Here is a 23,517-nt window from a genome sequence, read left to right as displayed (position 1 = left end):
CAACAATCTGCAATGCATGAAGTCATACCAAATCATAGTCCACATTCCCAACAAACTATATGTGAATTAACTTTTCGTTATAGAAATATTTTATTCACATGACTTTTTACCGCGTTTAGTAAGCAATGGCCCCACTGCGCGTTAGAAAGTTTGAAAAATTGTTGTGAGAGATGTACATTATGCCATCTAGTAAAAACTTCATAATAGTAATTGGCTATGAGTTCGAGTATTTTTCCGTAGACGGCGACATTGTGATCTTCTTTTTTAAATAATTCTGTCAATAATTAAAAGTTAAGTAACTGGAGTTTTTATTAATTAAAAATTTTATTGACTGATAACTCATACTGTGGAATTTTTAATTAAATTCCAGTCCAGCTGTATTCAGAATTCAAAAAAGCCCGGTAATCTTAAATAATTGGCTTTAAAAAGAATAAAATATAAATGTAGAATACATAAATATACATTAAGGAATCCTTAGTACAGTTTTTAATATAAAATGGTATGCAATCTGAAATAATTATAAAGTGATAAACCTAACCATAGGTATATACATATATATTATAGTTTATGATCGTTGCTATACAAGCAAAAATTTACAGGTTATGTACCCACGATAGCACAGCACTTTTTCTAGCAAAGTAAAACAACTTATAAACACGTGGAGAGGTGTAAATTACAGAGAAATGGGAAATAACGCAGAAGAGCAACCAGAAACTAGTGAATGTAGTTTCAAGTTTCACGATTTTGTGATAGATATTGGCAATAACGCATTTTCCTGTCATACTATTAAAATGGATAATTGTCTCTACCTGTGGGTGGGTGATTCAAAGGAGAATGTCATGAATGACTTATCATTTGCCATTGTGTCGCCGTTTGCAAAAGAACCACTCACAACAAAGATTTTGGGAGCAATTTCTGATGAGACATCAAGCAATCTTGCCCAGAGATTGTCGAAGAAACTTTCAAAGCCAGTCTACGTTAGCTTTAATGTTCAGGTTGACAATCTTTCTCTACGTATACTGGAAACAAAGTTGAGAGATGAATTAACTGCGCATCCAGAGATCTTCTAATATCAAATGTATCATGAAAATTTACATTCTAATTAATACTTCTTGTGATATATGTAAAAAATAAATTATGCTTTTATTTTATATTAAAGATGAATTGAAAGTATTTCATATTTTATGCTACCTCCATTTTTCATGTAATATTGATCAATACAGTTCTTAAAACTAATTATTTAATACGAATTAGTTTAGAATAAAAATTGTTCAATTTAGGAAACATAGGATTATTCCTTACCTTTAACCACATTTTCGAATTTCATTTAGTTCGTGTATATCAAATTACTCGATTTTGTAACTTAAATGTTAATGTATTCATTAAACAATGCGAAAATTACACAAATTATTTTCACAAACTATTTAGAAATTTCCGCGTACTTTGAGGAACAATTCACACAGTTTGACAATCTAGGGAATTTTTTGGCGCAAAATAAAACACTACGTAACAAATCTGAATTTATCAAAATTACGTAGATTCGATGAATATTCAGCTCAAGAGTAAAAAGATTACTTTATTAATTGAACAATGTATACAATTTTGAAAGGTTTAAATAGGACGCGTTATACATACGCACGTACATTTGAAAATTCCCACGTATTTTCAAAAATGAAGTTATCGATCAATTCGATAATCGAGGGAATTTTTTTATGAGTAGGGTTTCAAATTATGTTTTCATGTGCTAACTTCAGATGAAGCCGTCAAAAGCACGTGGGTACTTAGCCATCGATTTAAACGTTTACACAAAGTTACACATGTGATTCGGTTTCCTTCGTTTGCAAACATGTTGCTACAAAGTTTGCGGATTTTCATTGAAAGGAAAGAAAATTATGCGCACAAGCTTGCAGCCTATGTAAATTCTGAGGTAAATTATACCTCTTTTACATTTTTATAGTCAATTTAATCCCGGCATCTAAACAGTGCTAAATTTTTGCAAACAACATTGTGTTGTAGGATCTGAGCAAAAATGATCGCCAAAAGATTTTGGATGTTTTGTGCGAATTCTTGATGAATCCGAAGGATACAGAAGATGTTGCTGAATGTTTTCCACAATTGATACCTGCAATAGTTTCTACAAGCATATCCATAGAGAAGGTGTCTTTTAATGATGGGGATAAGTTGCACAAATTAAATTGCATTATCTTGGGAAAACTCATCTGTAAAAATCCTGACTTGTTAACGTAAGCATTTCTATAATTATGTCAAATATTCTATGTTAATTTTTAGGTCTAATATAGAAAATTTTAGATGAGGACAAAAAATGGCTGTTAGTTTAAATTAAAATATTTTTATTCAACATATAAGCATATAGCCTTGTAATAATAGAACTAAGAAAAAATAATTTATTATGTAATTATAGCTTTGTTCTACACTATTTCGACGCAAATCCAGCACCATTCGAGTCTATAGAAGATGACTATACTCCTTCTGTTAAAAGACATAGCAAAAAAAGAATGTCATCACATTGTGAAATATCTGATTACGATTTAGTAACAGCCTGCTACGATATACTGTGCAGCGCACCAGTGCATTTCAAGTATGCATGGAATTGGTCGAAATTTTACAAATATCTATCAGCTGATGACCAAGCTGTTAGATGGTAATATACTTTCCTACACTATTATCATACTATTAATATTCATTTTAAAAGTAATTGTTTCTATTAATTTGTCAGGATATCTATGAATTGTATTGCTATTGTCTTAGAGATGTCAGAATCCTGTATGTTGAACCACATGAAAGACTTAGTTCCAAACAGTGAACAGTTTCCTATACTATGCCAAAAAACTAGCCATAATAATGTAACGTCTACAGAAATTGAAGAAACAGATCAAATATTCAATGATCTGACATCAGTAGTGTCCATAGGAGGAATTCTCCTTCCAGTATACAAGAAATTAAAATATAAAAGGGAACAAAACTTAGTTCCGGTACCATCCACAAGAAGAAATTTGCGGAACCTAGCTTTCGCTGTATCTTCTAATAAATGTGTTTGTTTACATGGTGCTGTTGGTTCTGGAAAGACTGCATTAGTGGATTTCTTAGCAGAGGCAACAGGCCATGATGAAAAAAATTTCGCAAAAGTACAATTAGGTGATCAAACAGACTCTAAAATGTTATTAGGAATGTACCTGTGTACTGATATTCCTGGAGAATTTCTGTGGCATCCAGGAATTTTAACAGAAGCTGTATTATCTGGCAAATGGTTGCTTCTAGAGGACATTGATTGTGCTCCTACAGATGTTATCAGTGTCATTGGACAGCTTGTAGAAAATAAGACATTGTCGGTTCCTGGATACAGGGACTCAATTCACGTAAAAAGTGGATTTCAATTATTTGTTTCTGTGAGATCCACTGCTGATGGAACGCAGAAGGCGTTCAAAATGTCTTTACCGTTCCAGAAACATTGGTCTTGCGTTAATGTGGAACCATTATCTAAGGAAGAACTTGTAATTGTTGTACAGACTTCATTTCCATTGCTACATACAGTGGCTACAAGAATAATCGACGTGTTTTTGTTGTTTTCTGTCGGCAAACATGAAGAGGAAACTGTGAATAGCATACGAAACGCCAGACAAATTTCTACTAGAGATTTAATTAAGTGGTGTTCTAGAGCAATTGTTGATTTTGATGTATCTTCACCTGAGTCTGCATTAAAAATCTTCCAAGATGCTTTGGATGTCTTTTGCTGTTCTGTGCCCAGCAGTGGTATGTATAGTTTACATTCATGCATGGAGCGCTTCTAATATTAAAAAATAAGAAGTATATTCAATAGTTCTGTATATTTCAGCTCAACGACTGAATTTAGCAATAGCAGTAGCACACAAGTTAGGTATTGTAAAAACAAAAGCAGAGTATTTCTGCAACATGCACAAGCCGTCAGTCGATTTTCAAAAGAAGACTCTGACAGTTGGCAGAGCAAAATTAGACATAAAGAAGTCTGAAAGAGTGAAACTTGCTGTCAAAAGTTCAAATTTCTCTTACACAAGGCCTTCTGTTTGTCTCTTAGAGCGCATAACTAGTTGTGTAGCTCAAAAAGAGCCTGTACTTCTTGTTGGCGAGACTGGAACAGGGAAAACCAGTTGCATTCAGTATCTTGCACAGATAACTGGTCACAAGTTGGTGGTAATAAACATGAACCAACAGAGCGAGAGCACAGATTTGCTTGGTGGTTACAAACCTGTAGACTTCAAGCTTCTAATTCTTCCAATTCGCGAGGAATTTGAGATCTTGTTCCGATCGTACTTCGCCATTGAACCAAACAAGAAATTTTTGAGTCATATTGGACATTGTATCGAGGAGAGAAAATGGAAAACCTTGACTACCTTGATGATCCACAGTACTAGTGCAGCACTGAAAAGATTAAAAGCAAGTAAAATAAATCAGGATGCAGTGCAACTTTTGAAGAAGTGGGAAGCTATGGCTCAGAAATTGGAAAAATTGCAATCTCAAGTGCAGAGTAACTATTCGTTGGCTTTCTCTTTCGTCGAAGGTGGTTTAGTTAAAGCCCTGAAGAATGGGGATTGGGTTTTACTAGATGAGATCAATTTAGCTACTGCAGAAACATTGGAATGTCTCTCTGGATTGTTAGAGGACTCTTGTGGGTCGCTCTCTTTGTTGGAGCGAGGAGACAAAGAACCGATCAAGAGACACCCAGATTTTGCGATATTTGCTTGCATGAATCCAGCTACTGATGTCGGAAAGAAAGACCTTCCTGTAGGACTCAGGAACAGATTCACAGAATTCTTTGTCGATGAGCTCACAGAGAAGGCAGACTTACAACTTCTTGTGAATTCCTATTTGAAAGACTTGAACCTTCCACCTGAAAAGATTGATGGCATTGTCAAATTCTACTTGAATGTCAGAAAAGAGGCTGAAGCCAATCTACTTGATGGAACTGGTCACAAGCCACATTACAGTTTAAGAACCCTGTGCAGGGCATTGAGTGTGTCTTCTCAGAATCCTTGTGGAAACGCGTTGAGATCTTTGTACGAAGCATTTTGCTTGAGTTTCTTAACGCAATTGGACAGTCAATCGTATCCATTGGTGTTGAGGATGATTGTGAAGGCCATCTTAGGCGAGAAGGCTGCCAACGCAATTCTTAGAACTCCAATTCCAAGACCACAAAGTGCGTGTAATGACAGTTTCATTTGTTTTGAAGGATATTGGATTCCTAAAGGTGACCTTAGTCCTGAGACACCAGAGAATTACATATTAACAGAGACGGTCAAGCAAAATTTGAAGGATTTAGTGAGAGTAGTATCCATTGGAAAGATGCCTGTGTTACTTCAAGGTGATACTTCTGTTGGAAAGACTAGTTTGATCACATATCTGGCAAAAGCCTCTGGACATACCTGTGTAAGAATTAACAATCACGAGCACACTGATTTACAAGAGTATGTTGGCACTTATGTAGCTGATTGTACTGGAAAGCTGGTATACAAAGAGGGTATTCTAGTGGATGCTATGCGCAAAGGATATTGGATAATCCTGGATGAGTTGAATTTAGCACCTAGCGATGTTCTAGAGGCTCTAAACAGGGTGCTTGATGATAATAGAGAACTATACATTCCAGAAACGCAACAAGTAGTCAAAGCGCATGATAATTTCATGCTCTTTGCTACTCAGAATCCTCCAGGATTGTATGGCGGCAGGAAGATACTGTCCCGTGCGTTCAGAAATAGGTTTGTTGAATTACATTTCGACGAGATACCACCGAAAGAGCTGCAAATAATATTGCACAAGAGATGCAAGATGCCAGAAACTTATTGCAAACAGGTGATCAGCGTGATGACGGAACTTCAGATCAGAAGGAAAAGTACCGCGACATTTGCTGGAAAGAAAGGGTTCATAACTCTCAGGGACCTGTTCCGGTGGGCTGAAAGGTATCGTCTGGCGCCTGACCATAAAGGCACTTTGTATGATTGGAGTCAGCACCTAGCTGATGAAGGATATCTGGTTCTGTCATCCAAAGTTCGTCACCCTGAAGAATGTTTAGAGATCATACAGGTTTTAAAGAAGCACCTGAAAAGAGATGTTGATCCAGAGTCTTTGTTTTCACTTTCAGATAAAACCTCACCAGTCACTAAACCAATTCTAGAATGTCTTCTGTCAAAGAAGATTCCAGGATTTGAACATATAGTCTGGACTTTCCAGATGCGAAAAATGGCAGTGCTTCTTACAAAGGCCTGTGATTTCAGGGAGCCAGTGCTTCTGATTGGTGAGACTGGAGGTGGCAAGACCACAATTTGCCAACTTTTGTCAACGATCAGACAGCAAGAACTTAGCGTCGTTAATTGTCACATGCACACAGAGGCCTCTGACTTTCTTGGCAGTCTTCGCCCTGTCAGAGATCACAAAGACAGTCAGAAACTGTTCGAATGGATGGATGGTTCTCTGGTAAAAGCCATGAAAACTGGAGGCTTCTTTCTGGTGGATGAAATCTCTCTGGCGGATGACAGTGTCCTTGAACGACTGAACTCTCTCCTAGAACCAGAACGCAAGCTCTTAATTGCAGAGAAACCGTCCAGCGAAGAAAACGCAACCGTCTCTGCGAGCGAAGACTTTATCTTTGTTGGCACTATGAATCCCGGTGGCGATTATGGCAAGAAGGAACTGTCACCGGCGCTTAGAAACAGGTTCACTGAGATTTGGTGCGAGGGTTGCGTGTCGTCCGAGGATCTCAGATCTATTATGGTGCACAATCTTCGTGAAGGATTGAAGGAGAATATTCCTACAGCTATCATAGCCTTCCTCGAATGGCTGCAAACAACAGAGATAGGGAAGAAGCTTGTTGTCAGTGTCAGGGACGTGCTGACATGGGTGAATTTCGTTAATTGCTGTGAGAACTTAGAAATAGGAGACTCTTTCTTCCATGGCGCAGCATTGAGCTACATTGACGGACTTGGGTCTGGCGTGACTGCCACCGAAAAGTAAGTGAATCACAATTGTGTAAATGATTCAGCAACTTACGTAATAATATGTATTATTTTTCAGTTCAAGAAAGTTCAAGGATTTTAAAGATTCAGCAGTGAAGTTTATTAAGTATCAAGTACACAATACTTTGAAGTCCAAGTTGATGTTAAACTGTGAACAGTCTGATGTAGAAAACCTTGATGTTAAGTTTGGCATCTCGCCATTTTATGTGAAGAAAGGTGATGAAGGAATTCCAAGTGACATAGGATTTGCTTTCAAGAGTCCAACGACTAGGACAAATACTTTAAAAGTTCTGCGTGCCATGCAGTTGAAGAAACCAATCTTATTAGAAGGTAGTCCCGGAGTTGGTAAGACTAGCCTGGTGTCTGCTCTTGCCAGATCCTCTGGCCATCGACTTCTTAGGCTGAATCTTAGTGATCAGACGGTAAATATTCCTTACCTGTTGAGTACCAATTGATGTATATATGAAACATGTTTTGAATTTTCCGTAGGACATATCTGATTTATTTGGAGCTGATTTGCCAGTCGAGGGTGGAAAGCCTGGAGAGTTTTCATGGCGAGATGGTCCATTCTTGAGAGCCTTGAAGAACGGGGATTGGATCTTGCTTGATGAATTGAACCTTGCTTCTCAGTCGGTCTTGGAAGGACTGAATGCTTGCCTTGACCATCGTGGGGAAGTTTATATTCCAGAATTGGGGATGACTTTTACTGTCAAGCCTGGAACACGTCTTTTCGGTTGCCAGAATCCTCTGCGTCAAGGTGGAGCTAGAAGGGGACTTCCAAAGTCATTTTTGAATCGCTTTACACAAGTAAGTGGCAATTTTTAGATACTATTGTATTTCATTTTTTTTTATTGTGTTCCATTTTATGTTATGTATCTATTACCATCTTGTTTTATTCATTATCAGAACTATTCAGCTCAACTATGACCTTCTCCTTTCAGGTTTTTATTGATGTCTTAGAAGTAGAGGATTTGAGTTTCATTTTAAAGGCTAAATTTCCAGAGTTGCCAGAAGATTTAATGAGCAAAATAATCAGGTTCAATGAAAGATTGAGTTCTGAAGCTGGTATTAAATGGGCTCATTCAGGATCACCTTGGGAAATGAACCTCAGGGACGTAACCAGGTGGTGTGAAATAACAATGGCAGCTTTTGTAAATAGTTCTGGGAAGATTTTTAATCCTGGGAAAGGTGCACAGTTAATTTATGTTGATAGAATGAGAACAGAGGACGATAAAACAAAGGTAATTTACTTGTAATTATATTTCAGAACGAATGAAAATTTATTCTCAATCTTGTAATATACTTAAAAAAAATTAGCTCCTTTTTTTATTTTAATAACGGTTTGGAGTATTTATTATTGCTAACATTAGTATCATTTTTAATTTAAATCCAAATCAAATATAAATTTAAATTTGTTAAATTATCTGAATTATATGAATGTTCTTTTAATTGTAGGTGAAACAAATCTACGACGAAATATTTTCGCTGGATAATCATCCTCTTCCAGACCCAGAATTTGCTGTTCATTTCACAAAAGAGAAGGTCTTCTTAGGGGACGAAGTGTTGGATCGCAGTGACTCTGCGGTGTGCGAGGACGATAATCTGTTGCTCCTCAGGGACCAGAAGGCTGCCTTGAAGGATCTTGCGCAGTGCGTTAACATGAATTGGATGACTATTCTTGTAAGTCTGCCTCCCACGTGAATGCAACTTCATGCTTGAAGTACTCATGTGATAACCAGGCTGTGGAACTTTATATAAATTTACATTTTTATGGAAAAAGTCAAAGAGAGAAGAAAATGAAAGATCCCTTTAATTCAGAAAGTAGATTCTTTAGAAAATTAATCTGGAAGAAACATTTGCTCAAAAATTAAAGAAAGTAATATAACAATCTGCAATTTAGCCATAACAATTTTTAACAATTTAAACACTTATTTAGAAAAAGATCTTTTCAAAAAGTAAATAATTTAAGTATATAAAAACAGCTGCAATTTTTATAAGAATTTGTATTGCTTCTTTTGCAATAAAATTTATAGTTTTTATTGATTAAAGAATTACTTTGAATGATTTATGACGTAAATGTATTTAATGAAAATGTGATCTGTTACTTTTTACTCTTATTTAATTGTTTATAGTTTTTGGTATTATTTGCCAGATTGGTGACTCCGGCAGTGGGAAAACCAGTCTCGTTCATCTTCTAGCAAATTTGGCCGGACAAAAGCTGAAATCGATCGTCGTAAATTCTGCGATGGACACCACCGAAATTTTGGGCGGCTTCGAACAGGTAAGTCTTTTTTATTTATCGATATTCCTCTCAACTATAAAATACTATACAAAATGGTATCGCTTCATGAATTTTCATGAAATATGTAAAAGCAACTCGAAATTGTTTTCCGTTGTAAACTAAAATTGCTGTTGTTTCTAATTAATACAAAAGACCTAGTTAAACAAAAACAGTTACATAAAAATTCAGTTTCTTTTATAAATGAAGTTTCTATTCGTATTTAATGAATTGAGTTAGGCAAAGGTAGTGAATATTGAAGAAACAATTATGGGAATGAATTATAGAAAAATTTAGTAAGAAATTAGAAATTATTGTTTATAGTTGATGAAATAATGAGAAATTGGCGAAATTAGGAGAAGGAAACATGGCGGTCGCTGTTGTCAAAGATAATCTATCTTTATTTACACATACAATGACATCGAATTAATTTCACAGACGGAAATATCATATAAGTGCTTTGTATAATCAGCGATACAAATATTGCAATCAATTCGTCGGACGATTCTCATAATCTTTTCATTTCGCCAGGGGCGCACACCGTATATCAATCAACTTAGAAATTATAATACCCTTAAACGCTATCTTCGGTCAGATAACATTCACTTTTAATTAATTAATTTATAATTAATAGCTTACCCGCAAGGTTCTTTATTTCCATGTTTCCTTACGAAAAGTCTTTCAAGAGAAATTGACATTGTTTCAGGGATTTTCCGGACTTAATTTCAATTACCAATTAATTGTTTAACAAGATCCATTTTCATTCAATGTTACTTAACAAATTGAAAATGTAATTAATTTTCTTAACATCGGCAAAAATATATCAAGAACGTTACAATTAAATATTTTTCAATGTTACACGATTTATAATTGTTGTCAATGCAAAATATAACACTTTTGCAGATTGGAAACTTTCATTTATTATCTAAAAGATAAACAATTTAATTATATTCAAGAAAGTGGAATGAATCATAACCGCTTAATTCAATTCACAAATGTTTATTATTATTTGTTTACAATAATGACGGAAAAAACAATGAAAATTGGTTTTATTAATCTACATGTTTTACGTCAGTGTGTGTTTAACATTTGTTTAAAATATAAAAATTCGACAATTTGCAATTTATAATGCAACTTTTGAGTACAATTAACTAAAAAAGAATATAAATCTGTACAATTTAAGAAAATCTTTTTTTACAAAATTCAGTCATTTATAATTTTTAATAAAATTCAGCAGTTCATAATAATTCGATAAAAGCAAAGAAAATTTTCTCGATACATCATTAATTTTTCCAAAAATTGTGTTTGGGAATGGGGAAACAGTTGATTTTTTCATTTCCGTTTTATTAAATTACAGCTGATATAGGAAATGAAGAAAACGCTTGCGTTTAAACGTGTATTTGATTTACAAATAACTTATATACTCTATATGTATATATAAACGAAATTTATCCCTCAGGTAACTTATAGAAATCTGTAATAGGTCTAACAGAGAACGCACGTCCGGAAATCCCTAAAGTTTTGCATAGAAAATATATAGTATGTATATAAGTATATAATATTTACGAACGGGCACACATATACAGGGTAGTCATCTTCGTTAGAAAATCTTATCATTCTATTTTGGCATCCGGACATTTTATAATTTTCATATTTTATTCTAATACCGCTTTTAGCACTGTCGAGATTATTATAAACTTTTTCTTGTGGCACATTGTTGATCACTAATTTAGAAAGAAGGACAAAAGAATGTTCGTACGAATGTTCAAAATTAATTGTTGATCCAATCTTTGTCCTTAGATAATAATTTTCCTTAAAACATGAGTTGTAAACACTTGGTTCATAAATTTTCTAAATAAATAATAAATAAATAACTGTCTTAAATATAATGACAAGTAATGATTTCACATTCTTGTATTTTTAATTTGCATCATTTAGTAAATGAAAATAACTTAAACGTTATTTACTGAACTGTCAAGGACGATCATTTGTTTTCTTACTTAAATAGAGCAATAATTACTACATTTAATATTATACATAATATATGGTGTAAATATGAGAATAACTGTAAGAAATGATGGCTCAATTTTGTCATTTTTTAATAGTATTTTTCAATCGTTGATTCGAGTAAAGGAAGAATATTATTATCTTTATATTATACTGAATTGAAGTAGATACTTTTTTTTAATTTAAAAACCAAATATTTGGGTTTATATTGCACTCAAAAAATTCATGTTTCTCGAGGGAAACGTCGTTTTCTTAAAACGCTTGCTGCCATTTTCCCTATAAAGATTTAAACTCGCCATATTGCGTGTACAACGATTTACACTTTCGAGAGAGTATCAAAAAGATAGTAAATGTCCAATATTTTTTAAATGTATAATGCATGGTACTTTGAGTCAAAAGTATACAAGTATACACGATGAAAAATTATTATAATACATTTGAACTAACCCTTTCAAAACTGAACTACTACTGAAAATATTAAAAATCAGATCTATTAGGGTTGAAATAATTTTAATAAATAACAATACTATGTAAAATCGAACAAATGTATATCTTATCTAAAATTGAATCACTATCAAAATTTCTGTAAAAATTATATTACAATGACAATTTAAAATAATAACAACAGTAAACATTACATCACATAGTCTACTGAAAAACTGAAAAATATTATTCATATTGAAATCTTTATAATACTTCGACTTTAATGGATGTTTTATTTAGAAGTAACTTTATCAGATGTTAAACAATCCGACTAAATGTGTATTTTATCTAAAATTGAATTAGTATTGAAATTTCTATACAAATAATATTATAACGACAGTTCATCATAATAATAGTAATGAATATTAGACCGCGTATTTTATTTGAAAAATTCAAAAATGATAGGAATAAATAAACGATAATTGTATGGAGCTTCATTTAATGGAGAAACGTTGTTTCAAAAGAGTCGATAAATAACAATCATTGAAACATGACAATTTGCATAAAGATCGACGGTCTAATAGCAATAATAACAATAATTCACGATTTCTTTGGCAACTTTTGTCATTCGATCGCGTTCGTATCGAGCGGCCCCTGTATATGTGCACTTCGCGGCCATAACCATGTATAATATATTTGTATAATAAGTGTATAATAACGGCAATAGTAAATAATACAATACTGACGGCCGGGAGAAAACCTCTCGGCCACTTGAGTCCCCCAGTTGAGTGGAAAGCTCATTAAATGGTGCAAACTATAGGCTAAACGTACTCCCTAAAACGATCATTAAAGATTTTAAATCCCTAATTGGTGCGCCTAATATTGTTTCGATTCACATTGAAGGAACTATCTTCATCGGTGACAGTGTCGATTATCTCTACGATTATTTTTCGGTGATTTCATTGTTTTTATATTTTTTATGCGCCTGTTCTCTCTATGCATAGTGTCTCGCTCTCTCGTCTGCGCCCGCAGCGTTTATTGCTCGTACCTAAATATAGTTATCTAAAAAGCGAAGATTTTGGTTTCCATTTTTCTATTTTTACGTTTTTTTCTCTTTTTTCACGTGGAAACTTGCGTGAATTTTTCGATCGATGGACCTACGTAACCTTGTTTTTCTGTTATTTCAGCGATACCGCGAGAGAAAAAAGTATTATCGCGATCGTCGTTTTCATATATTCGATTATCGAACTTCGGAAAAATTTGACGGGGTTGAAAATTCATTGATTTCTCATTGTTTTGGGATTTTTGTGCGAGATATTTTGCAACTAGAGAGCAGTGTGTTGCGAGACACAATTACTTTTATTTGAATTCAAATAAAACTAGACACTTCGTTCGACCATTTATTTGCAAAATAGCAGGCCATTTTGATTTATACGATTATTTTTGTTTAATATAACTTTGGAAATATAAAAAAATGGGAGAGCATAAATCATTTCGAAATTTTTAATAAATTTTTTATGGGCAAACTAAGAGATTTTTCGTTTATGGTATGAACGTTCATTTTTGTCATCGTAATTATTTTTATTTAGTAGAATTTGTAGGATATTGTAAACATTTTTACATATAAATCTCTTCTAAATCGAACGATGAATGCGTAACAAACTTTTCAACAAAAAAGAACAATTTTTCAATATATTCAAACACAATTTAATTTTAATATCATCAAAATAAGGAGCTAATTTTATTTTTATAATTATTTCTTTTTAATAATAGTAATTTAAATCTTTAGAGGACGGTTTCACTCTGAATGATCAGAAATTCAGGAAAAAATGATTTGGCACTTTTCAACAATTTTTATATCCCAATAAAAATGTTTTTAAGAGTTATTCCAATTGTTCATAGCTACATACTCAGTTGATTTGTTATAGTCCGCTGCAAAAGATCTGCTACATTTTTGGCACTTTTCCAAAGTTATTTGACCCCACACAAATTTTGTCCAATACGTTCTAGAGCTAATGAATCTAAAAATGATTCCAATTACAGATAAGAATAACTATTTAGTCGACTAAGTATATTTTGACCCGACAGTTTTGCAACATTTTTGGCACGTTGTCGATATGGAACGATGAAAGAATCTCTTTTCTCTCGCTGTATAAAGTACTTTGGCAACTTCTCGAAATTCTTCCAATGCCTCATGCGAAGAACCAGTTTTTGGTAATGGTACTCTGAGAAAGTTGTCTGCCATTCCGTTCCCGTCACGATTTTTAGAATTTTCGGATCTCTATGATCTTCGATATCGTTCACTCAAAGGAGGAAATTCTGAATCTTTTTCATCAATTGTTTCATCATTTTATCTGATTTTGTAAAATGAGAATTTAATTTTCAAAGTAAATTTGATTTTAGTTCGAAACCATAGTTAATCGATTTTTTGATATTTTGAAATAATTATAGTTTGTCAGAGGTGCTTCTCTTAAACATTTATTATTGTTCTATCGTTAATGTAGACAGTAATGGACTGAAATTTTAAACTGAAATTTTATTTGTTATACTAAATTTTGTCAAATTTCTAGCTTCTAAATTCAATGTTTATACTTCAAATTGAAAATTTTTACTTCTGAATTCAAAATTTATACTCCAAATTGAAAATTTAGCTTAAAAATTCAAAGTTTATACTTCAAATTGAAAATTTAGCTTCTAAATTCAATGTTTATACTTCAAATTGAAAATTTAGCGTCTAAATACAAAATTTATATTTCAAACTCAGACAAATTGAAGATTTAGCTTCCGAATTCAAAGCTCAACTTTTGAAATTCAAAATTCAACTTCTCAATTAAAAATTCTACTGTTAAATTCAAGATTCGCCTTCTGCATTCAGAATTCAACTTCTAAATTCGGGATTCAAGTTTCAAATTTAAAATTCAACCCTCAAATTTAAAATTCAACCCTCAAATTCAAAATTCAACTTTCAAATTCAAAATCTGACTACAACATTGTTCTAACAAAATTTCTTCATGTAAGCACAGAAAACTATTGAAACAAAAATCGGTTCTTCAGAATTTCGTCCGTTGTTCGATCAGAAAAAGGAAAACCTGGTTATGGGGGGATGGTAACACGATCTCTAAACGGAGTGTTTATTCGCTAGGAGAATCGCTGCTAGTTGGACTGACATTTACTTTCGAGTGATTTAACAACGGTGGTAACAAAATGCTCGATCTTCTACTACTGTCCGACTCGTAAGCGGTCGATGTACCTTTCGACCTTGTGACCAGCGTCCATGGATCCGGCGGTATGATCATGGCGTCGTCCTGCACGTTTTATAATTCCGCGATTAATTACGACTAGTTAATCTTAAACAGAAATCGTGAGAACGGACACCTTTTATTTGTGACACACAGCTGTTGAGTTTAGTCGCATGCGTTCGTTCGGTTTGTAAGTTCTCTGAAACGTTTCCATGCAAACGCAGGCGGCATTCCGCAATTTCTACGCGTACCACCCTAATTCTCCTACCTAGTTTCTTCCAAATCCGTTTTCTCTTCGTCGCCGAAACGATGGCGGTGCCGGCCAATAATTAATACAATTCGGAAATGAACAGAATATTCGTAACGAAGAAATCGATGTTACACGGTAAAATCTGTAAATTTTCATACCGAAGACAGAAAACGGAGTTTCTCTTCATTCTATCCCAATTTTCTTCGCTGTCGATGCGATGTAATTAGCAGAGAAATTAATATAACCAAGAAATAAACACTACGGTAATAAATAAATAATATATTCCTAAAGAAATTCAACATTACACGGTAATAAAATCTGCAAATTTTCGTACCGAAGATAAAGAATTCTCTACGATCTACCCTAATTTCCAACTCTGCGGCTTCGCAAGATCAATTTTGTTCCCTACCGTCGAAACGATGTAATGCCAACAAAATTAATATATCTCAGAAATAAACTCTACGTTTATAAATAAAATAGTATGTTAATGAATAAATTGAACGCTACACAGTAAATTGAGACCAGAAAACTGTAATTTTCACAAGTTCGTCCCTAATTCCCGGAGGTAATTCCCAGATCTAATTTGCAGTTCTAATTCTCCATCTTAAACTGACCGCTAAAAAATCAATAGAACTGAAAAACTACACGCAAGACAAACAAGACAGACAAGTTCGTGCATTAAAATTCATTCACCAAGCTAGCTGCAGCATTCCACAAACAACGTTCCGCGGCCCGTTCACACAACTTTTTCCCGGCTGAAACGCACGAAATCGCGCGACACGAGAAGCACCCATTAAAACCAGAGTCAAGCTAATTCAATTACATTGTAATTCAATTTGGCAATCCATTTACATTGTATTTCAATTACGTAAGTAATTCAACCACGCTGTTATTCGATTACATCATTCGAACGTTTTCGTTAATTCGATTGCCGATTATTTTAATCACGAGCGTAGTTCGAGTACAATGCAATTTCAGTATTATGTAATTGAAGTACAATTCTTCAAATCACAAGCCAAGAATGTTGTAGAAGTGAGATACACTATTATGTTTCTCTTTCGTATTTTCTTCACTACTAATTTATTCTTCTTAATTCGTTATTTTAACTCAGTTGTTCAACATTGTAATTCCTAATTAATGCAACGAAATTACACCGTAATTCGTAACTAATGCAATTAAATTACATCGTAATTCGTAGTTAATAAAATTCAATTACATTGTAGTTCCTAATTAATGTAATTCAATTAAATCATAATTCGTAATCGATGTATTTCGATTACTTTGTGTTTCGTAAATTGTATTCAAATCGCGATTACGAATTAAGTTGTAATTGAATTGAACGAATTAACACGTAATCGAATAACTTTGTAATTGCGATTGCTCGTGCAATGCAATTGTAATTTCTGGGCAACTGTGGTCAAAGCAACGTCGAGAGAGAACCACCGGCGAAGACCGAGGGTAACGACTCGTCAACGAAAACGGAAAAAGCTGTTCGACATGCCAGAAAAATAAGCTCCCGCAATTTTTCCGAATTACTGCTGCATCGGAGAGCGACACTATCCGCGGCAGTTCCGACGAGAAAACCACGGTGCCCGCATTGAAAACCGGTAAGAACAATCCCGGGCGAGAGATGTTCGTTTCATTGTGCGCGCACGGTTCCGTTGCATCGTGCGGCCTGCAGGCCGGAAAACGGTGTCTCCGATTTTGCAGGGCGTTGATTTTTCGCGTTGCCCGGCGAGGCAGACTGGCTTGGAAACCAGGGAACAATCCGCGCCGAACCTATAAAGAGGTCTATTTACACGAATCAGCCGGCGTGTTTGGCCAGTTTCGGGATTCCGGGACGGTGTCGCTCGTTCCCGGTGTCAATTGCCGGGGTGTTTACATATTTCAGTGGCCGGCACCCACGGCTGTCGATCGGTCCTGTTTGTCGAACTTTTCGAAATGATTGGCTTTGTCTGTCATGGAAATGGCCGGAGTGGCCTAATTTTTGCGCTCTGCCGCTGCCGGTCGCTGTTCCTCGAATTCTCTGCCCGATTTTGTGGTTCTTCAAATTATTCGACCGGAGGCTTTGCGAATGTTCCGCGAACGTCTCGTTTATTTTGCTAATTTCGGCAGAGTTTGGTGCGATTGAATCGCCATTTTCGCGAGAGTTGGTCATTTTTACGCTCAAGCGTACTATTTAGTTACTACAACGAATTGGTTTAATGGTTCGGGGTAATGTTTGCTGCTGGAATTGGTCGCTCTATTGTTTGAGACGCTATCGGCGTAATGGGATGAGTTATTTTAATACTTCAGTATATTATCAGCTGATGCAATGAATATGTTTAATATCCGAGTGTGCAACTAGCTGATAAAATGAATGAATTGTTTTCATATTGAAGACGATATTTACTGCTGCAATAAATAATTTTAATATTCAAGATACTTCAAATTGTTCGAATGAATTATTTTAAGAATCAAGTATACTGTTAGTTGCTAAATTGAATTATTGTAATACTCAAGCATACTATCAGTTACTAATATTAATTATTTTAATATTGAGAAGAATAATAGCTGTTGTAATAAATAATTTTTAATATTCTAGAATAATTCCAGAATAATCTATAACTAGATTTTAATATTGAAAATACTATCAGCTACTGGAATGCATTATTTTAATACAGAAGTATATTATTAGCTGTTAAAATAAATTATTTTAATATTCGAGACACCATTAGCTGCTGCAATGAATAATTTTGATATTGAATATTCTATCAGCTACTGGAATGAATAAATTTAATAGTCAAGATACTAATAGTTGCTGGAATGATTTATTTTAATATTGAAGACACTATTAGATGCTGCAATCAACAATTTTGATATTCAAGATGCTATCAGCTACTGGAATAAATAAATTTAATAGTCGAGATACTAATTGTTGCTGGATCGAATTATTTTAATATTGAAATAAATATTTTAATATTTATATATAAAAATATATAATATTTATTATATTTAATATTTAATATTATAACATTGAAATACTACAAGCTGCTGGAATGATTTATTTTGCTGTTTGAGGAACAATTAGTTGCCGCAATGAATAATTTAAATATTCAAGACACTATCAGCTGCTGGAATGATTTATTTTAATACTCCAGAGTACTATAAAAAACGAATGCTTTTAATGTTCAGTACACTATTAGTTGCTAAAATAAATCACTGTAACATTGAAGTCACTATTAGTTAATATTCCAATTATGTTAATATTTCAGACAATATCGAAACACGATGAAGTTATTTTTTCATCCGAGATTATTTTATACTTTTCTTGCTGGTTTTAGTCTGATTCCGACAATTTTCCAGAGCACTTCCAGTGCTCCCCGAATCAAATGCTAGCAGAAGATAAAATGACAGACTCTGCCACGCAACTCCCCTTACTCCGGACCCCAAAACCATCTCACCCCACCCCTAAAGACCCTAACGATCGCTATACCGAGAAAGATACCCCGTGCCACAGCATCTTCCCCAACAATTTCCTTCTTCCGCAAATAGGGGCCACAATCGGACCAGCAGCCCGGCGACCTCAAAAGGTCAAAGAGCGAACGATCTACAGCAAACTCTGCCGAAAGCTGCCGGGAAAAAGGCTGAATCGGACGGCAAGCAACAACGTCGCGTCGCGTCGCGTCGCATCGCAGAGCTCGCGCGAAGAAAAGAGAAGCGGTGTGGCGCATGCGACGGACAGGGGATGAAACCGGGTGAAAGGTGAAAGTTTTCCCGGGTGTAGAAAGAGAGAAAAGAAAGATGAGAAAGAGAGCGAGAAAGAGTAGAGACGGGATCAAGTGTGTTAAAGGCACGAATTTAGCTGGCTGGTTTTGAACGTTTCGTCAGCACTTCGAAAAAGGGTTGGAATATCTTCAAATGGAATTGAACTTAGATTAGAAAATCGGGCAAAATTTTATTCGTATGAGAGGTGACCGAATAAAATTGTATTCGACGCTATCGAACAGATATCGAATCGAGTAGCAATTTTATCTGGATGAAAATTTATTCGGATAAGATTTTATACGAATAAGATTTTATTCGAATAAGAATTCATTCGAATAAGATTTTTTGATACACTTTTAATGATATTTAAACGGAAATTTAACAAAATGTCACATCTGTATATTTCTATTTTCTATTATTTCTAGTATAGAAATATACAAATACGATGTTTTGTTAAGTTTTTGTTAAGTTACTTTAAATCTGTAATTATCAAATTGTCTTTCATAAATTACATAATTTCAATATTTGTAGACTCAAAGTAATTTAATAAGATCTTGACAAATCACCATATTTGTATATTAGAGAAAATTAGAGATAACAGAAATATGCAAATATAACCTTTTTACTTAAGTTTTTGTTAAGTTGCTTTGAATCTATAATTATCAAATTGTTTATCACAAATTACACAATTTGAATAATATTGTAGACTCAAAGTAACTTAACAAAAACTTAATAAATCACCATATTTGTATACTACTATAGTTAGAGATAACAGAAATATACAAATATTACGTTTCGTTAACTTTTTGTTAAGTTACATTGAATCTGTAATTATCAAATTATATACCATATATTACATAATTTGAATAATTGCAGACTCAAAGTAACTTAACAAAATCTTAACGAAACACCATATTTGCATATTACTATATCAGGAGATAATAGAAATATACAAACATAATGTTTCGTCAAGTTTCCATCTAAATGTCACTAAAAATTTAAGTTGCTTCGAGTCTATAATTATTTACGCCGCTGTATATCGAACTTGATCCCATCCCTAACGGGATAGAGATAGAGAGAAGTCGAAAGTCAGAGATAGAAGTGTCCCGTGAGCAGTGTCTACGAATACCAGTAAATGTTTGCCCGTCGGCGGTAGGGGCGGTTTTAGGAGTGCGACGTCGGTGAGGTCCGGACAGCTGTTCGGCTGCGCCAGGGGCGGCTCCGGGGGCGAGGGCACGGCTTCGATGGGTTCTTGGTATCGGGGTGGTTGCACCGTGTCCACGGGGATGCTCGGACCTAGGATCCAACTGACGATGCTGTCGCAACAGCCGCAGAAGAACTCGGAGAAGCCCTGGCGCAGCCCTCGGTGCAGGCTCAGAAACAGCACCGGGTTCACGAAGGCGTGGATGTACGCGATATGTAGTGTCACCTGAAATTTTAACAAATGCGCTGCTTTCACTCGGATCGAAAGCAGATACTTCCAGCTTCGAAATGAGCATAAGATCGTTGTTCTACGATTTTTCTGCGCGGAGCTGTCCGAGTTTGAAGATCGACGATTCTTTGGGGTTGAAGCTACCCTTATACTTTTTCTGTGATATCTCCGGATCCGTAGGGTGTAGAATCGTGAAAGTTTTTTTGGATTGCGCGTTTTTCAACGCTCTATCTATCATGCGTACTTAGGATTGTCTGCATCGACTGTGAAAAATCGAAATTTAATAACAAGTTCGTTCTTTCTTCGATCGTTTTCGCACGTCGAGTGTTGAGCTAATTTTTGTCCAGGTTTGTCTTTATTATTCATTTTTATTGCGATATATGGAGCGAACCGAATGTTACCAGGATTTTGGAACGCGGAAGAGTTATACCAATATCTTTTATATGGTAAATTTTAACTTTGCAGTTTCGGTTTCATTGATTAGATAACTTTTCTATTCTGGGAAGTTTTGGGGTTGACATTGGGGTACATTTTGGGGTACATTGACGTTTGAAAATCCTTTCGATCTTCGCGCTATTTTAAATCGCAACTAGCCAACGTTGCCATAAATATATACAATTTGCAGTCTAGTGATAAACAATAGAAATTTTCAATTATAATAGATACCCAATAAATGGAATTAATAATAAATTAATAATGAATTTAATGTGTTATTGAACTTCTGTTTCTCGCAATTGACGCAGTATGTGTATACTTTTGCAATAATAAACAACTCGGTCACCAGTGGTTTTACATCGTTATACCCCAGCGTACTAAATTCGATTAGGATCTGGAAAATGCAGAAACTTCGAAAGGGGGGCGCGACGCTCGGTATCATCCCGGCCATCCAATTTTCCTTTGATTAAATAAATTGCCGTGATAAATGGGATCTTCGAGGTCACTTCGTTCGAAACCAACAGATTACGTTCCATCAGCGGCACATTTTGAAAAGAAGATAACGTTTGCACAGTACGGAGAAGGGAAATGGGCGAATTTCCGGCGAGGAGGGTTGGAAGATACGGGGGTTAACAGGCCTTTGACTGACTCTGCTTGCGTGGAAAAGATGCTTTGATGTGAAATGCCACAGTGCGCGGCTCTCTTCTTCTTCTCTCTCTCTCTTCTCGAGACCCAAATCGAGCTTCTAATCGAGGAGAGCAGAAACGCGGCGGCTGACCAAAAAATTCGAGGGCCGGACAAACAAAAACGGAGAACTCTCTGCCAAGGGAGATACGGTTTGGGATAATCTATGCGGCGTGCCAGTGCGATTACGAAGTCGTTGGCAGACAGTCGGTGGAGAGTGTAAACTGGCGCGGCCACGGTTTCCTAAATGGGTCAACGCTCTTCCTGCGACCAGCGGGAATCCTCCAAAAAACTGACACATATACGCGCGAAATGAAAACAGAAGGATAGTGGAAGATGCCACCTAATGAATTCGTCGAGTTTTCTTTACATTTCTTTTTGAGACAATTCTTTCTAGATCAGCGGTCGGCTGTTGTGTTTCTGGACCATTTCGGGAATTGTTTGCGATGGTCGCGGCTGCTGTCTTAAAGCGGACTTTTCAAGGTTTAATTCGAGGCTAATAGGGATAAAAAATGTTAACGGGGAAGGAACTTAACGTTGTTTCGAAGTTTTCCTATGAATCGTGTTGGTCTTTTGTCTCAGTCGGAATCATTGGTGTGCTTTCCTTGATTTTTTGAAACGATTTCATTATTTCAATTAAAATCGCTATAACTCTATCTGAAAGTAAACTCTTCAAGGTTTAATTTGAGGCTAATAAGGACTAAAAATTTCGACGGGGAAGGAATTTAATATTGTTTCAAAGTTTTCTTATGAATCGTGTTGGTCTTTTGTCTCAGTCGGAATCACTGGTGTGCTTTTCTCGATTTTTTGTATCGACTTTATTGTTTCAATAAAAATCATTATAACTCTAATAAAAAGTGAATTCTTCAAGCTTTAATTTGAGACTAATAAAGTTAAAATAATTCAACGGGAATAATTCTTACATTTCTTCGGATATTTCCCTTTGGAATTCAATCTTTTGTCTCTTTTAGAATTCCCGGTATAGTTCTCGCAATTTTTCGAAGCAATTTTCGAATCTTTTCGAAACCAGAAAGGTTTCCCTATCTGAAAGTAGACTCTTCAAGCTTCAACTCAAGATCAATAAAGTGCAAAAATTCCTACAACAACACAGTTTAAAGTCGAGCTGCAACTTTTCTTTAAAATCGAGTAATTTACCCTGAACCAGCAACCAGGATTTTTCGATTATTTGAAAGAATTTCGAAATTTTCTGATAATCGAAATAACTCTGTTAGAAAGCGTATTATTCAAGCTACAATTTGAAGTCAATAATGTTAAAAAATTCGCACTGCAATACATGTTAAAATCAATCCGATGCAACTTAATGCGATCCATCAGGTCAAATCGTTCACACGAAGTTCCGAAGATTTTGAAAATGATTTTACTTAGGGCACACATCAGTCGACTTTGGTATTCGTTTACCTCGTAGCTGGTCGGATTCCCGATGACAGGATGATCCACCAGGGTGACAAAGAACAGTGGTCCCCAGAAGATACCGTAGGCTGCTGTTATCACCAGAAACATCTTCACCCTCTGCACACCCTCGCGCTCCATCCTCTTCAAGTAGTTCCTCATTTTGCGGTGCTCTTCCGCCGCTCCGCTTCTCTGAAGTGAAACTCCTTTTTACCGGGCCGGGACGAGAGAACACAGTAACCGGGCGCGTCAAATACTTCCCGCGAAAATTCGGGCTTAACCTTTTGCCGTGATTCAATTTCGTCAGCCTACTTAACCCAGACCGCTTCGAATGATTCAGAATTTTCGACTATGCTCGCATGCAGAATTGCACCTACGAATATTAAACATCGCTTTGAATTTATTGGAATTTATTGGAATTTATTTGAATTTATTTGAATTTATTAGAGACTTATTAGAAATATTATGAATTTGTTAGAAATTGATTCACCGATTTTATGTAATTTTTTATCAATTCTAAAACAGTAAATAAACTAATAATAACTGTAGTAATACTTCGTTAAATAAAATGATAAAATGATCTGCTTATAGACTGAAAGGATTTTATTTAA

The 23,517-nt window shown here is 35.1% G+C and overlaps 2 protein-coding genes and 1 long non-coding RNA gene across 6 annotated transcripts in view; 1 reads left to right on the top strand and 2 right to left on the bottom strand.

The window, feature by feature from the left end:
- Positions 1 to 284: 284 nt before the first annotated feature.
- On the bottom strand, positions 285 to 1,450 carry LOC143259567 (uncharacterized). Its single transcript, XR_013033573.1, has 2 exons — positions 1,303 to 1,450; positions 285 to 1,019 (listed from the first exon to the last, which is right to left on the bottom strand). It is a non-coding gene; the product is annotated as an uncharacterized LOC143259567 (long non-coding RNA).
- Positions 1,451 to 1,767: 317 nt separating this feature from the next.
- LOC117226405 (midasin) overlaps positions 1,768 to 23,517 on the top strand; it is a 140,626-nt gene continuing 118,876 nt past the window's right edge. Inside the window, exons 1-10 of the mRNA XM_033480685.2 lie at positions 1,768 to 1,927; positions 2,017 to 2,243; positions 2,423 to 2,662; positions 2,738 to 3,771; positions 3,854 to 6,995; positions 7,060 to 7,423; positions 7,491 to 7,808; positions 7,943 to 8,242; positions 8,457 to 8,681; positions 9,154 to 9,282. Of these exons, the coding sequence (XP_033336576.2) occupies positions 1,847 to 1,927; positions 2,017 to 2,243; positions 2,423 to 2,662; positions 2,738 to 3,771; positions 3,854 to 6,995; positions 7,060 to 7,423; positions 7,491 to 7,808; positions 7,943 to 8,242; positions 8,457 to 8,681; positions 9,154 to 9,282 (6,060 nt within the window). The 5' untranslated portion in view covers positions 1,768 to 1,846. The remainder of the gene's footprint in view (positions 1,928 to 2,016; positions 2,244 to 2,422; positions 2,663 to 2,737; positions 3,772 to 3,853; positions 6,996 to 7,059; positions 7,424 to 7,490; positions 7,809 to 7,942; positions 8,243 to 8,456; positions 8,682 to 9,153; positions 9,283 to 23,517) is intronic.
- The window catches only part of LOC117226382 (uncharacterized), a 91,603-nt gene continuing 77,743 nt past the window's right edge, over positions 9,658 to 23,517 (bottom strand). For 3 of the 4 annotated variants that reach the window (XM_033480665.2, XM_033480647.2, XM_033480656.2), the window contains 3 exons: positions 22,916 to 23,098; positions 20,075 to 20,374; positions 9,658 to 15,014 (listed from right to left, as the gene is read on the bottom strand). In XM_033480665.2, coding sequence (XP_033336556.1) covers positions 14,841 to 15,014; positions 20,075 to 20,374; positions 22,916 to 23,098 — 657 coding nt within the window. In that variant the 3' untranslated portion in view covers positions 9,658 to 14,840. Of the gene's footprint in view, positions 15,057 to 20,074; positions 20,375 to 22,915; positions 23,099 to 23,517 lie in introns of all 4 variants that reach the window. The other variant, XM_033480672.2, reaches the window with a different exon arrangement.

Source organism: Megalopta genalis, chromosome 5 (genome assembly GCF_051020955.1).
Source record: "Megalopta genalis isolate 19385.01 chromosome 5, iyMegGena1_principal, whole genome shotgun sequence".
NCBI classification, from domain to species: domain Eukaryota; kingdom Metazoa; phylum Arthropoda; class Insecta; order Hymenoptera; family Halictidae; genus Megalopta; species Megalopta genalis.
This window is presented reverse-complemented; position numbering and strand designations above follow the sequence as displayed.